This window comes from Temnothorax americanus, unplaced genomic scaffold, assembly GCF_048541705.1.
Source record: "Temnothorax americanus isolate GAGA-0224 unplaced genomic scaffold, ASM4854170v1 Scaffold1, whole genome shotgun sequence".
NCBI classification, from domain to species: domain Eukaryota; kingdom Metazoa; phylum Arthropoda; class Insecta; order Hymenoptera; family Formicidae; genus Temnothorax; species Temnothorax americanus.
The window spans coordinates 7,169,918-7,185,638 of NW_027509230.1; the positions used below are offsets into that span (position 1 = coordinate 7,169,918).

The window sequence follows — 15,721 nt, forward strand, 5'->3', positions numbered from 1 at the left end:
GAAAACAGATTGTGCTATTGTTCGTTAAATATTTATTTTATATACAATTTGTTTCTTATTTCTAACATCTATAGGACATCATAGGCACGCGTCATTTAATTCTTAACGCTCTGTATTTTTCAATAAATTACAGTTAAAAACATTTTTAATTTATTTAACATTCACGCGCGCAAAAACATTTACACACATTAAAAAAAATTCTTTTTAATCAGAATTTTTGAAAATGCTAAATTAAAATTTTTAATTGAATTTTTTTAAATTTAATTTAATTTGAGATTTTTAATTTAAATCCTATTTATATTTTTTTATATGCCACGTAATAGAAAAACTTTTGAAAATCAGAATAAGCAAACATAAAATCACGCATAAAACACACATCGAGATACGCGGCATATAAAGTTTATAAGTTCAATTCTATTCTCAGATCTAATTTAGACCGTTTTACAACGTGGACATTACAATCTTAAAATACATAAAATTATAAATAGAATTTCACCTCGAATTATAGATCGTCTAAAGCAAGTGCTTTAAAGACGGATCTGATTTAGACTGTGGATATATTACAATCTTAAAATACTTACATAAAATTAAAAATAGAATTCTGTCCCGAATTATATATAGATCCTGTCTAAAGTACTTCAAAGGCATCGCGTTCGAACGTAGCGGGCATTGAAATTTGAATAATCCCGCGGAACCGATTTGCGATTGACGCACGAGGCTCGTTCGCCTATTAATTTTCTTCAGTCGCTTCCTGCACTCGAAACGAGACAGACACGCGGTCAAGCGTCGGGGCCGTCGGGAGAGAGAAGGAGCGTAGAGCCCGAGTGCAGATAGTGCAGGTGCAAACGAGCATGCGGATTGCGGAGGACTGCGCGCGCAACCGCGGGCCGCGAGGAGGGCGAAAGGGTGGCAATCGGCAATCGGCGGGCGGAGGCGGAGGCGGACACGGATTGTTTTCGTCGTCGCGTGCTCGTGATCGCTCCTCGCTCGCGCGTGTGGTGGTGCGCGGTGTCCGCGCCAAATTTCTCGTCGTTGATCGCCGTTTTCCGCGGGGCGACGGCGACGAGCGTCGCGCGCCCGAGGTTATGCGCGAGCGCGCTCGTCGGGATATCGACCGGCCGTGCAATCGCTCTCGTCGCGAGGGCGATCTCGGTGGAGCGTCGACGGGTCGCGGGTCGCGACCGCGGCACCTGCAACGGTGAGTAACCGACCCTCGGGCACCCGGCACCTTCTTCCCCACGCCCTCACCGCTCCCCGGCTTTTTCTCGTGCCTCTCCGCTCGGAGCTCGGAGGCGCCTCCAGTCCAGTCTCCACGTGGTCGCACCGGCGCGGCGAACGGGGCGAACCTCGCTCGTGCTCAATGACGTAACGCAGCCTCGTAATTCCACGTGGACACGTGACACGTGGACCAGGCGCACCTTACGGCACTTGCTGCACCTTCTCTGTGAGATTTTTCGAGACGGTAGTCTGTTATTCCTCTCCCAATACCGCGAGCGACCGTGATTGTGATGGGCAGTGATGGGAGACAGTTGATTTCCTTACAATATGTCGTTGTTAATTGGATTTTATAAACCAAACACAGAACAGAGCCATATTAGAGCCACGTACATATCTTAAATTAAGACGGTCTTGAAATAGGAACGGACTGTGAATACGGGCCTGTGTGAGTATATGTAATTGACTATAACGTTCGATCGATTTATTTACTCTTTTTTTTTATTCTGTTTCTAGCGAAAGAGAATAATCCCCGCTAATATTTGAAACGAACAATCTCGGAGAAAAAAATATAAATATGAGGTGAATATGTTAATCGGCTCTTCTTTGCATTGGAAAATGCGTTTGTATTTTTCACAGAACCTACTGTTAGAATTGATATTTTGTTTTTATTTACTTATTTACGTATTCTTATTTTATTTAAAAAAAAACGTCGATAAATAAACGATGCGCAACATTTTTCCGCATTTTTCGCAGAATTTTCATATTGATGAGTAGTATCTTCAGGATGCTAACAAATTGGCAGCCAATTCGATCGGAAATTGTTAGCAAATTGGTCAACTGTGTTCGCATTAATCTTATATTTTGTCGATAGAACCAGCTGACATGACCTGACAGCATATATTGTTGACGGCAGAAATCCGAGCGGAATCCATCGAACAGATTCCGTTCTACTTCCGCTGCCAACTCGCGTCAAACTGTGTAGCAAGTGTATCAAATAACGTCAAAGTCTGTATGATTTCTGCCATCGGTCTATTATATATTTTGTTGATAAACTATCCAAATAAATAAAAAACCAATATACGGTCGGATTTGATCTTTTGTGCCTAATAATATATTTTCCCGTGAATTTATGTATTTTCGACTACGCGCCGAACTGTCGGCCTTGAAACACAGGGCTTGAAGCTGGAATAGGCTCCAGTTTGAGACTGTGTTTTCTTTTAGTGGTGAAGCTTTTATAGTACGATCACGTAATGAAATTGATAAACAATTTAACGATACTCGATACTAATAAGTATCTTTAGAATCACCGCGAGAGATATGTTGCGAAAAAGATACTTTACTATATTTCTGCCAGTATTCTGCCAACAGCATCGTACGTGCCAAATATATCGAATCTGTATATACAAGTCTTTTTGCTGACAAAATTTGTATATACTTTGCAGAATCTGTCTCGGACTCGGCTGGGAGCGATCGTCGTATCATTGCTCGTTCGGAGATTTATAAACGCTATATGCAAATCTTGAAAAAAAAATAGCTAGCAATTGCTCTGATAAGAGAGATTTTCCCACGTGTTAAAACTTCGAATTCCAGCGAGTCGCCGCGTTTCAATTAGCCGATCGACCCGCGCAAGTTCAAAGTTCGTCGGTTCATCGGAGAGTAATGCGTTGCACCTTGCTCTTGACATTCCTTTTACCACGTCGTATCGTTCGAATGAATATTTAAAAATCCGTGTGTAGATAAGCGTATAGGTACTTCAGGCCTGTAGAGGACTTGCGTCTTACGTATTTTGATTGCGTACATATTGCGCGCTTAAGAGATAAAGGTGATTGCGTTAAGCGACAATGCCTGCGTTCGTTTATTCACATTGGGAGTGTTATTGGGGAAAATGAAATATGTAAAATACTACTGTACATAACGTGTATCGTAGATTTTCTTTTCCCCATAGCTCCTAAAGAGAATGAACGAACGCAGGCAATGTTTAATATTCCCAGCTTAATTTGCATCCGGTTTTTATTTGTTTCTTGGTACTCGTTAATTTCACCCTTGAACCCTTAATCTCTGTGTCGGGTCGGGGCGCTGATCTTGATTGCAGCGAAGGGTCCTGAATTTTATCGCGCGCGCCGTTTTTATTTGAACGTCCGCGCCACGAAGGGCATGCAACGCCACCGTTGCATGCACATTGCGCGATGCATTTTAGTTTAGGGTCTCGGCCGCTAGGCGGTCATCGCCTTGTACTCCACAGCGATTATTCAACTGAAAAATTATGTAAATCGTGTTAAAACGTCTCTAAATTGCATTTCAATAATCGACATGTACGACGGTTACAGTCTAGAATGCATCATTGGCGTCGATCGTGAGGATTTCGGGGACCGAAATAGAAGCTGGTAGGATGGCTTCGTCGTCGTGGGGTTTCTCGCTAGCACTCGGGTGCGATGCAATTCGTATATAAGGACGAACCGTAGCTGACACTCCCGGGTAGTCTGATGCTTCTCAGGAAAAACTACGAACGCATATATGCGGCCTCTCTCTTCGCTTTATACGATGTCTCTGTTCAGCATCATATGTCTCTCCAGTACTCACGTTCAGTTCGAAAACCACGTGCGGTACAGGTTTAAAACCACAAAAAAAAAATCGGGTCGGTATTGCTTGTTTGTGTCACTAAAGAAAAATGAAACTGAGGAAGCGAGGATCGACTATCTCTTTTGCAAAAAATTTCACCATTTCTTTTATATTTATACAACATCGCGTTTTATAACGACATCGTTAATTATTTGGAAATTCTATTAATTGTATATTATGTATTTTTTTAAATAAAAGCACGTGGACTCAGACCGAATCGCGCGCATTGTTTTAAAAGAACAAAATTTGTCGCCGTATTAATTTCTGTATAATTAAACGTTAATTGGCGATTCGATACGCAAGCGAAGCCACGGAGAGAGCCGAGATGTATCTTTAAACTACTTTAAAGCACGTCGCTTCTTTTTCCTGCGGAGAGAAAATACCCTTTGGCGGTTTTTTTTTGTGTCATATGGTCAGATGAGCGTAGCCTAAGCAAACGTGAACGTTGACCGGTCGCACGGGTACGAGGAAACTCGGGATCAGATTGCGTACGGCTAATTCGGTAACCCGGCCGTGACCACGACACGAGACTGTCGAGTGTCGCCCGAGTACGGAGTACGCAAGGGGGGGGGGAGAGAAAAAAAGCGAGAGGGGCCGCGAGACGGCGGAGGTACCCTGGTCAAGTCGCTGACGATTTCCTCGCATTCCGGCGAACGAGCACGTCCGGGGCGCACTTAGTTAGGTGCGTGACGTTCGAGTGATCGTTTGTTTTCTCGCGATTTTAGGAAACGACGTCATTCTAGAGAAGGACGTCGTTCGATCATCGATTCGTTGCAATAATTACGACGAGAGAGAGAAGAAAATATCGGATATAGCGAGACTCGCGGGGAGCTATCGTTATCACGCCGCGGCGCGCGGCGGCCGAAAGAGAAGAGGATCCACGGTGATTCATGGAGCGGGAGGAGAGTAGATCTACTGAGGAGGCGAACGGAAATGCGGAAGGAGACGCGAACGGGGATGCGGAGGATACGGCGACCGCGAGCGAGCGAGGCACTCCGGAAGGGTTCGATTCCCTCGAGGACTTGACCGCGTCGCTGGATATGGAACAATCGGAGACCGGTCGGAGGACGAGTATCTTCAAGTATTATGCGTACAGGAACCCAGGTGAGTTGCTTGATGCCTGGTCCGCGCGGTGCCGCAGATAACGGCAAACCGGATTCGCGAGGGGATTTATAATGTCGCGCTGAACGGCGCGAAATCGCATCGCGCTCGCCTAGCTCTAGTGGAAGATGTTAAATCGACTCGAGAGAATCTAACAATCTTTCTAATCGAACGCGAGCAACTTTGAAACTTCGAGGTGCGAAACTGCGCGCGAATAAGCGAGAAACGCGCGTCTGTCGATTTGTAAAAATTCAAAGTCGAACGTGTGTACGTATATACGTGTGTGTATGCATGTGTATGCGTATGCGATATCGTGCGCCGCGCGACACTCCCCGGACTTTAGACCGGTCTCGCCGATCCGATGAGAATCGAATGCAGATAAGGATGATGACGTAGCTCTTATACCGATTGTGAGAATTCCATGCACGGAATTCGACTCGAACTTGGTGAACTCAACCGTTTGAATCGAAATTCTCGTCCCGCGGTTTCGGACGAATGAAATGAGTCCGTACATTCTCGCCCATATGCCGAAGATATATCGAACGCATGAAATAAACACACTTCGTGTCGTTCGTCTGTTCCTATACTTATTAAATTAACTCGTGGATCGTGATCAACACAATACGGCGAATCTGCCATTGATCACGGTAATATAGCGTCAACAAATTCTCATTGCGTAAATATTTGTGTGTGTGACCGAGGGAATCTTTGAACTTTGATATATTTCAATAAAGACGTCAATTTAAAAGACGGAATTTCCTAATGTCTTAACGTGTGACCCGTATACTTTTCGTATTTAAATATTCGCGTTTCTTGACTGTTTATAATAAATTATTTTTATAATAATTATATATTAATTTATAAATAAATTAATACAAATATATACATACTATTAGTTTCTATAATTAAAAATAAGATATAGATACTAATTTCTTATAATAATAAAAATTTACGCGCAAATTCATGTATATTAGGACATCTCGTGTGTACTTTTATCATCGATAGAAATGTTAGCGAACACGTTACTTATCGTAATATTTCTCTGATTAGTTTTATTTTAAAAATTTAGATGTTTTCTCTAAATCTGAATGAATAGTCACTGATTCGGATTTAGAGAGTTTCCTTTTAAAATGTGTGTGTGTGGTGTGTGTGTGTGTGTGTGTGTGTGTGTGTGTGTGTGTGTGTGTGTGTGTGTGTGTGGGTGTGTGTGTGTGTGTGTGTGTGTGTGTGTGTGTGTGTGTGTGTGTGTGTGTGTGTGTGTGTGTGTGTGTGTGTGTGTGTGTGTGTGTGTGTGTGTGTGTGTGTGTGTGTGTGTGTGTGTGTGTGTGTGTGTGTGCGTGCGTGCGTGTGTGCGTGCGTGCGTGCGTGCGTGCGTGCGTGCGTGCGTGCGTGCGTGCGTGCGTGTGCGTGTGTGTGTGTGTGTGTGTGTGTGCGTGTGTGCGTGCGTGTGTGTGTGTGTGTGTGTGTGTGTGTGTGTGTGTGTGTGTGTGTGTGTGTGTGTGTGTGTGTGTGTGTGTGTGTGTGTGTGATTTTATTATCAATGCTCTCCAATTACATCTTCAGAGAATGACTCGAGAGGAGAGATATTCTCTCTTGCCAATACAAAACCACGAGTGCCAAAATCTTCGTCATAATGTGTTCGTTCTGCTAAAAATACAGCACATAAATACACGTGCTGTCGCATAATATAGAATGTATGTGTACAATATATTCAGTACGGTATAATTATGTTGTATCTTCATCAGCTGGGGATTGACACAGTAAATCACCAAAGAGAATTACGATACGCGAATTAATTGAATTATTAACTCGCGTTCATTACTTTCAATTTAACCAATACTCCAATCCTTTTATCAATAATTCGTAGTAATAACTTCGCATGTATCTAGAAGTCTCTAAATATTAATTCGAGGTACAAACGCGCGATACAAACTAATGTCTAAATTAATATGGCGTTAAACATCATGCTTTGAAGGATAATCTGATGCACACGTAGATTAGATTTATTTTTAAGAAGAATTTAAAAGAAGAAGCAGAATTTAAAAAGAAATATTAGCGCAGGTGGTGTTAAACAAAACGTAAGCGAGATAATTGATGGCCCGGATGATCGCGTGCGGTATCACGAGATCTAATATGTCTAGTTCTCGCGAAAAGATAATATATCTTTTAGCTGGCGGGCAACCGCAACAGACGACGTTTTAACGAATTACGTGTTATAATCGAAGGCGCGTACACTCTACCGGCAGGAATGCCTGGTCATAATACATATACATATACATGTTCTTATATGTCATATATATTACATATCAAAATGTCCAGGCATTCCTGCCGGTTAGTGTACACGAGATTAGACGTATCAGCCGTTTACTTACGTCACTTACGATATTTTTTTTTATCGAAATAAAAAATGCATTCTTTTTCTCTCGTACCGGCCTCCCATGATATTGCGGGTCACCGCCGATGAGATCCGTTTCATCGGATTTCGAAACCAAGATTATTTTGTTCCAAAATCTTACGGCTGTTAACGTTCTTCTCGGCGATTTTCAATATTTGGACTGTCTGGTACCAGTACCGTTTCTAAGCTGAAATTATGTCAGAAGATTTGAAAAATCTGCCATAATATTCACGATTGAATGACGTAATATTGGGATTATCAAATAATAACGTCTTTTGATGAACATCTGTCGCAGATAATCGAGAAAACCTAGACATAACTTAATCCTTGCATCCGGCTTGCATAATAATGATCTTTTATTGATACGTAGAAACGCAAGGTTGATGATAACGCATCTTGATAAACTCAATCGATAGAATTGTCAAGAAATCTTGCAATTGATTGCTCGGTGATATCGCGAATTATAAATGTGCAGAATAATTACGTTAAAATTTTATTAATTTTTAAGTTACGTTCGAACGTTGTCACGTGGATAGCTATTTACTCTGCGTTATGGTCTTTTTCATCTATTTTTCTTCAGGCAATCGTTGATCAAAATTATATCATTGTTTAGAGGAAAATATCGCTTCGGAGTAAATTAAAGAATCTTGTACGAGGGTCGGTATGAAAGTAATGCCTCCTAATTTTTTTTCTTTCAAATCTGGTGCCACAAAAAATTTTACTTTTCATTAAGTTGTTACTTGAAGTCTCTAGTTGCATTATGTTGAGTGGCATTGTGATCATCAGTTACGTGACTGTGTCGCACAAGCAATTCAAACTGGTGTGTGTTTCAGATATGCATACCCAACAAGAGCAGTGTTTGAATTTCTTGCCGCGGAAGAAATGAGTCTGGAACGCTTTAATCCTATATTAATTCTTCGGAGAAACTAGTTTCTTGAAAGTGAAACTAGTTTTATTCTTTTCCATTACAAATAATACCCAGAATATACGTTTTAATATGCTGCAACGAACAGGAATTTGGTTTCCCAATCAGTCTGTTTGTATCAGACTATAGACATACAGATAATGATGTCTTAATGTGTAAATCAATAAATAGTGAAAGAACTTTTATTGAAAAATATCAGGATGAAGAAAGTATTGTTCTAAAGAAAAAGTGTGTCAGGATTTAATTGTTATGTCTTATTCACCGTCAGACAAGGAAAACGAAGCATATAAATTCGTGTCTTTCGATCCTTAAAAAAAAAACGGATTTTATCTCAGTTCGTTTTATTTTAGATTGATGATAAAGCCGCGAAAAAAAACGCGTTTACCTTATCTTTATTTTATCGCGTATAAATGGAAAATTAAAGAATAAATAAGCGTGGATTTACATATTTATATATTATATTAATTATATCGACGATCTTTTAAAATTCTTTACCATACGTTTAATACGAGACGTTTTACACGACTCGTCCTTAATCTTGACTGAAATGTTAGCGTTTATTACATTTCTTCAAGCCTCTTTATTAGTGTCGCAGGCGTTTTTATTGCGTGTGGTTAAAGGCGTTTCTTTACTCCTTCTAATGATTTTTATAAGATATGTATTTAAAAATTTCTGATAATGATCTTTTTTTTCAGATGTAATCCCGAGCACGGTGAAAAAAATAGGACCCCTTGTCGGCGTAGTTGATGTTGGCACGCGGACTGTTCGCTTTGTGGTAAGATTATTGTAAAGTGGTTGCTCTTGTTATCACGTTATAATTTTCCACGCTTCTAAATGTTTACCCAGACCTGTCGTGAGGATTCTGTGATTTTCAGCGCGATAGGCGATATCAACTAATTAGAAATAATAATTAGAAAAGGCGATATCAACTAAGCATATAATTAATTGCAGCTTAGATTTCACTGATCAACAACGATTTATGGGAGGTAATAAACGTATAATCGTCGTGCGCGAATAGCAAATAATGTGGCAGTGTCCTTCAAACAGATTTTCGCGAGATCACATTCGCAAGGCTCCGGAGTCTTTATGGAAACGTCTAATTTGCGAATTCTCTTAAGATCTATCTAAATAATTACATTAACGCAAATAAACATTAAGATAATATTTAATTACAAATTTTAAAAGCTGTGTATAACTGTTAGAAAAAAGTATTAATAAAATTTCTTTCGCGTCTATTTTAACAAGATAAAAATTTTAGTTCTATATATTTTCATGATGTAGATTTTTGTGAAATACGCGTGAATTAAGAAATCGTCGTCCTTCTTTGACGAATACTCGTGCACTTTTAGTTTTATCGAATCATCGTTGTTTAAACAGTTATTGCCTAAAGTGCGAATTGTGTCTGCAGGTATTTAATGCAAAGCACGTCGCGGAGGTTGCGTCTCATCAAATCGACATAGAGCAAATCAGTCCGCAAGAGGGGTGGGTGGAACTGGATCCCAAAGAGATTCTTTTCGCGGTAAAAGCCTGCATTAAGGACGTAATTCGCAAATTGGACGTGCTGGGTATGAAGATCGACGAAATCGTTACAGTGGGTATTACCAACCAGAGAGAAACTACGGTAGCGTGGGACGCGATTACCGGCGACCCGCTTTATAATGCCATAGGTGGGTAGAGACTCGCTTCCATAGTAATATATTTACGGGAGAAAACTGTTTTTTTTTTGCGGGAGAAAAACCTGAAAAATCTGGTTTATTGAACATGCAGGATGTTTCACACGTGTCTTGATTGATTTATTTCGCGAGAGATCTTTGGAAAAGTAATTCTTCAAAATAAATTCGAAGAAAGAAAAACCATAGTTGTTTGATTAATATTCGCCGATCAGTTTCTGAAACGTAATTCTATTTCAGTGTGGTCCGACATCAGAACTAACACGATTGTAGACCAGGTCATAGCGAAGTTTCCGGATCAGAGTAAGAATCATTTGAAACCCTTATGCGGCTTGCCCGTGAGCCCGTACTTCTCGGCTTTGAAGATTCGTTGGTTGAAGGACAACGTGCCGGCCGTAAGGAAAGCAAATCGCGAGAGGCGATGCAAAGTGGGGACCATGGATACGTGGGTTGTTTGGGTACGCGACGAAGAGATATTACAGTAAAATATTAGTAATAATTAACGAGTATGATTCGATTAGGTTATCCAACCTGTTATCCAATTAGTGTGTTAATTAATACCTGCCATATTTAGACTTGCTGTATTGAGCACGAAGAAAATTATCACTAATATTAAATACTAATTGAACAGCGCACTGCTATGTATTACGAGAACTGTTATTTATTGTTAACATTCGAGATATTGTACACAATTCTCGAGAAATTAGCGCACAAATTATTCTTGACAGTCGATTTGTTCCTTGATTTGTATCTAGCTAAAGAAATTAACAACATTACAATGAAGGAAATTGCGTAAACACGTGATTTTTTTTTATATGGAATTAATTTTATATTGGAAAAATCATTGTAGAACTTAACGGGAGGCAAAGGCGGTGGACTATATATCACTGATGTTACGAACGCGTCGAGAACGATGTTAATGAATATTGAAACGCTCTCCTGGGATCCTACGTTATGCAGATATTTCGACATTCCTATGCAAATGCTACCGGAGATCAAGAGCAGTTCCGAGATATACGGCAAAATCATGATCGGTCCGCTAGCCGGCATTCCCATATCCGGCGTACGTAAGACTTTGCAATGAAAACAACAGATGTAGAATATACCTTTCTCTATTTCATCTTCTTTTTCTATTAGATTTTAGGAAATCAACAATCTGCTTTGGTCGGACAGAATTGCTTGAAGAAAGGCCAAGGGAAAAATACGTATAGGAGTGGCTGCTTTCTACTGTGTAACACGGGGCATACTGTACGTAATTCCTAAGTATTCATAAATGTGTTTAAAGCTTAGAAAATTTTAATTTGATCTGTTTTTCTTGATCTCGTTCACATTGAACTTCTTATTGTTTTACTTATCGATTATTTCACTGCATTACTATATATTTCTTTCAGAGAGTATATTCTTCTCATGGATTGGTTACAACCGTCGCATATCAGTTTGGTCCGAAGAGTCCACCTGTCTACGCGTTGGAAGGTTCAATCGCGGTTGCAGGTGCAGCTATTAAATGGCTACGGGATAACATGAAGCTCATAAAGGATGTTCATGAGAGTGAACATTTGGCTCAAAGCGTATTTAGCACGGGAGATGTCTACTTCGTGCCCGCTTTCTCAGGGTTGTATGCACCTTATTGGAGAAAAGATGCTAGGGGGTTGGTAGAATTTTGTAAAAATTGCTCGAATTACTTCTTGAGTCTTTTTTTCATTCTGTAGATATATATATATATATATATATATATATATATGCAATATAGAAACTGAAATTATTTGTGGAGATATTCGTAAAAAATATAACATTATAAACAATGATGCATGTTACATTCGAGATATTTTATTTGATCGAAAGTCTTTAATATTAAATGAAAGTAATTAGATATATTTTCAAAAAGATCTGATTTTTTTTTCCAGAATCATTTGTGGACTTACTGCGTTTACCACGAAGCAACACATAATCAGGGCGTCTCTCGAAGCGGTATGCTTCCAAACCAGGGACATTCTCGAGGCGATGTACAAAGATTGCGGATTTCCGTTAACGAAGTTAAACACGGACGGAAAAATGTCGACTAATAATCTCCTTATGCAACTACAGGCCGACCTATGTGGTACACCAGTATGTAAGTATGATTGATCGTAAATTACAGCCAGATTTATGACCAAGATGAAATATGACTAATATAGTAACATTTATTTATATATTATCTTGAGTTCTATTGTGCTTCTGGAAATTAACTGTGCTTCTGTTTCGACCAACAGTTAGATCAACTATGCCTGACATCACGGCCTTAGGTGCAGCGATGGCTGCCGGACACGCCGAAGGGATAGATGTTTGGAACTTGGAAGGCGAGGAAGTAGAAACAGTGCCAACCGATACTTTTCTTCCGACTACCACGCCGGAAGGTAAATTTTAAAATTGTGTAGTTTAAAAATCTGCCACGATTTATTTTTCGGTAAATGTATGTACAATACGTAATTACCATATAACTTTAGAGAGTTGTACCCTTTCTTTCTTCTTGTAGAAAGAGACGCGAGGTATAAGAAATGGAAAATGGCAGTACAAAGAAGCCTAGGTTGGGCGACAGAAAAAATGTCCGAACAAATGACAGGTAAATGTAAAACCATCAAACAAGTAAAGTCCGAGGTGTCTGGCGTGATTGAAGCCGCTCTGTTTAAATATTCTTCACCGATTATTTGACAAGGGAACAACTTTCTGCGCTTCTTTTTTTCAAACGTATCATTACGTATATATGCATTTGTGTGCTTATATAAATAAAAAAATATATTTATTTTACACTTATTAAACATAGGCATATCACGTATAGCTTGTTAGAAGTAAATTTTATTATAAAATTAATATATTGCGATATATTTTTTCAAAATAACTATCTTTTTTATTGTTAAGATTTCGTGTCTATCGCATTACTCTGTGATTCTGTCGCATTATGCTTTTTTCACTATAGTATTCTGCTTTCTTTCGCTTATGTACTTTTTTGCGTTTTGTGTCTACTATTTTTATATTTGTTTACTTATTATGCTTATATTTCTGTAAATAAAAATTGATTTTAATTTTCCCTTTTACGTATAAAAATGTTCAATTGAGACTGATTAATATTTTACACTGTAATTATAAAGATGTACTTATATGCAATGTATATTACTTTTGATCTTGTTTTACGCAAATGTTTCATAATCATGTACATACTTATGTTTATATAATATACTTTGAAGATACGTCATTGAACATATTTAATTAAGTTTTAGGAAAATTCAGTTGTAGATACTGCGTGATAATTTGATAATTATCATCGTAATGTAATTATATCATTACATTACGACGAGAACTAATGTCATTCTGCGATTTTGCATAAAAAGTTAAGTTTTCAATGTCACAAACTTAACACAGTTTTTTCGGAAATCATAAAAATGTCAATTATAAATAATCGCATGCGTTGATATAATATACGAAACTATGTAGAAGATAATGCGATTATATTTTAGACAAAAGTGTAAAGTGTGCGCGCGTATGTATAAATTCTGTGTAAGTCGTAGAGATTACATTAATTAAGAAGATCTCTAGTGAAAAAAATAGATATCTGATTTTTAAGTGCAATGACGAATATTTATATCAATCATTTGAGAACAATGACCCTTTAAATCTTTGAAAGTTTATAAGATGCAACATATGAATTCATCGATAATCAAACTGAGTACGTTTTAAACTGGATACATATTACTCGAGAGAGAGAGAGAGAGAGAGAGAGGGAGAGAGAGAGAGAGAGAGAGAGAGAGAGAGAGAGAGATATCAGTATATATTATATAGATAAATGTAAATATTGTATAACGATGTATAAGTTGCTTTTCATGGCATTTACGCTCAAGTGATCTGAATCATTCAGTTATGTGAGTATTTTATACTCAGAAAAGGTATGTCATTTTGTACTTACCTGCTCATTTTGGTGACAAAGCTATCGCATAACAATACAGGTTCATAATGTGAATCACTTTTAATGTGAGTCACTTAGACTCACTAAAGCACACGGTCTCGATTGTGGGCAAAATCTCAGTTGAATCTCACTTGCCAGCATGCAAAAAGAACATACATTTAACAAGTTATGACGTCACAAGTGAGAATTATCCGAGTTTCGATGTAAATGGAAAGCAACTATAAGCTAAACTAACTAATTGAACCATTTTTTGCTGATCAAGTTTAAAAATCGGTGATTATTTAAATCTTATAAATCTTTATATACCGATTTCAAAATAATTTTCAAATTTATCGCGTTTATAAAACGTAAATAAGACATTTATAAAAACTAATGCGACGTAACAGAAGAATATTTATGATGTTCCTGATGTTTAACGAACCAAGCAAAGGAAGGTTGTCTTTGTCCTTGAATAATATAAAAGATGGAAAGTGTCAAAGTCATCTGGACTTGACAAGAAGAAATGTACACATTTTTTCAAATCATAATGTTGACTAACTTTAGACATTATCATATCAAATATTTTCAACGATATTCGCTGATAAATCCAATGTTTTACAATGACGTAAATTATTCCCATCACGCTTTCTGACTTTTTCACCGAAATCTTTACGTGGACTTATACGCAACATATATTTTCCCTTGATGTTTCAGATGACAGGTACTGCATACTGGCGTCCATTCCCGCCAGTTGGTTCTTAATATCGAGCTTCGTTTTACTGCGGTTAAGTCATTATATAGCGAACCGGTGACGGCAAGTCAACATTATCGATGCGCAAGTTACCCTAGACGGCAGATAGCCCTAATTGCAGTCCAGAAGAAAACTTAGCGAAAGTGACGTAAAACTTACTCAACTCACTCACACGTGCGTCGGCGGGTGCGACGACGAGTATCGTGAAATGAGCAGAAGGATAAAATTGTTTCTTTTTAGAATAAATATGTTCCATACTTTTTTTTCGGTGCGCCTCATCAGCGCTAACGTTCCACAATCGAGGACAAGTAATGCCAGTCTGGATTTTCGAAATTAACGCAGTCAGCACAAAATATTGTACATTATATGTTATTTATAATCTAATTTTATTCTCCGTGAAATAATGATATGCGATTTCCTGTGGGATATGTGATGAAATAATATCCCAGAATTTTTTTTGCGTGATTTGTATTTTGAATTTACTTCGTCGCATGCACGTATAATTCTGTCTTTGTTACTATTATTATTTATTGTAAAGATTATATGTATACAATTTTCAATTATATGTATCACAGAGAACGGGCAACGCTGTTTTGTTTTCGTGATTTTGTGGATTTTATTCCCTTTACTTATACTGTTCGCGATCCAGTTCAGGATATTATTCCGACGGGAATAAAATATATTTAACTCGATAAACGCTGAAACTGAAATAAACGTGGAATAAACATTTCTAATAATACGTAAATAAAGAAATATCAATAAATATAAATACAGATACGTTAATCGTAACGTATATACGTTTTATTATTTTCTCTCTGGGATTACAAGTTTTTTTTTTTATAAACTCTTTTCACACATTTTACGTATAAAATGGCCTTTTGCGCGTTTCTCCCATTCTCATGCACGCTCCGTCTTGTCTCGCTCTTCCCTACAACCCACAAATCCTGAAACCTAATTCTAGGCTTACAATTAAGATCGTTCACTCGCTCGCCACCCACTCGTTCGCTGCGTGTAATTATAGTTCATATTAGAGTCTATTGCACTGCAATCTGCAACCCAGTAGAAAATAGTATACTTACGGTCTACTAGATACCTACAATTGCCGGATCAATTCGCGCGACTTGAC

At 38.4% G+C, this 15,721-nt stretch overlaps 1 protein-coding gene across 2 annotated transcripts; it reads left to right on the forward strand.

Moving 5' to 3' along the window:
- Positions 1-1,057: 1,057 nt before the first annotated feature.
- On the forward strand, positions 1,058-15,174 carry LOC143896292 (glycerol kinase 3). Of its 2 annotated transcripts, XM_077404090.1 has the most exons (12): positions 1,058-1,198; positions 4,563-4,941; positions 8,954-9,033; positions 9,667-9,925; positions 10,169-10,386; positions 10,779-10,991; positions 11,066-11,176; positions 11,320-11,576; positions 11,833-12,038; positions 12,178-12,321; positions 12,441-12,527; positions 14,559-15,174. In XM_077404090.1, exons 2-12 carry the CDS (start codon positions 4,728-4,730, stop codon positions 14,654-14,656), a joined length of 1,887 nt encoding a protein of 628 aa, XP_077260216.1. In that variant the 5' UTR covers positions 1,058-1,198; positions 4,563-4,727; the 3' UTR covers positions 14,657-15,174. The 2 variants fall into 2 exon arrangements, with proteins under 2 accessions (XP_077260216.1, XP_077260300.1); XM_077404174.1 differs by lacking the exon at positions 1,058-1,198 and having other exon boundaries at positions 4,472-4,941.
- The last annotated feature ends 547 nt before the right edge of the window (positions 15,175-15,721 follow it).

Excerpts from the sequence above, each read along its gene's own strand:
- LOC143896292 (XM_077404090.1), top strand. The coding sequence starts at position 4,728 with ATGGAGCGGGAGGAGAGTAGATCTACTGAGGAGGCGAACGGAAATGCG. Across the intron at positions 10,992-11,065 it reads CCGGCATTCCCATATCCGGC|ATTTTAGGAAATCAACAATC; the intron begins GTACGTAAGACT and ends TTTTTCTATTAG. Across the intron at positions 12,322-12,440 it reads TCCGACTACCACGCCGGAAG|AAAGAGACGCGAGGTATAAG; the intron begins GTAAATTTTAAA and ends TTCTTCTTGTAG.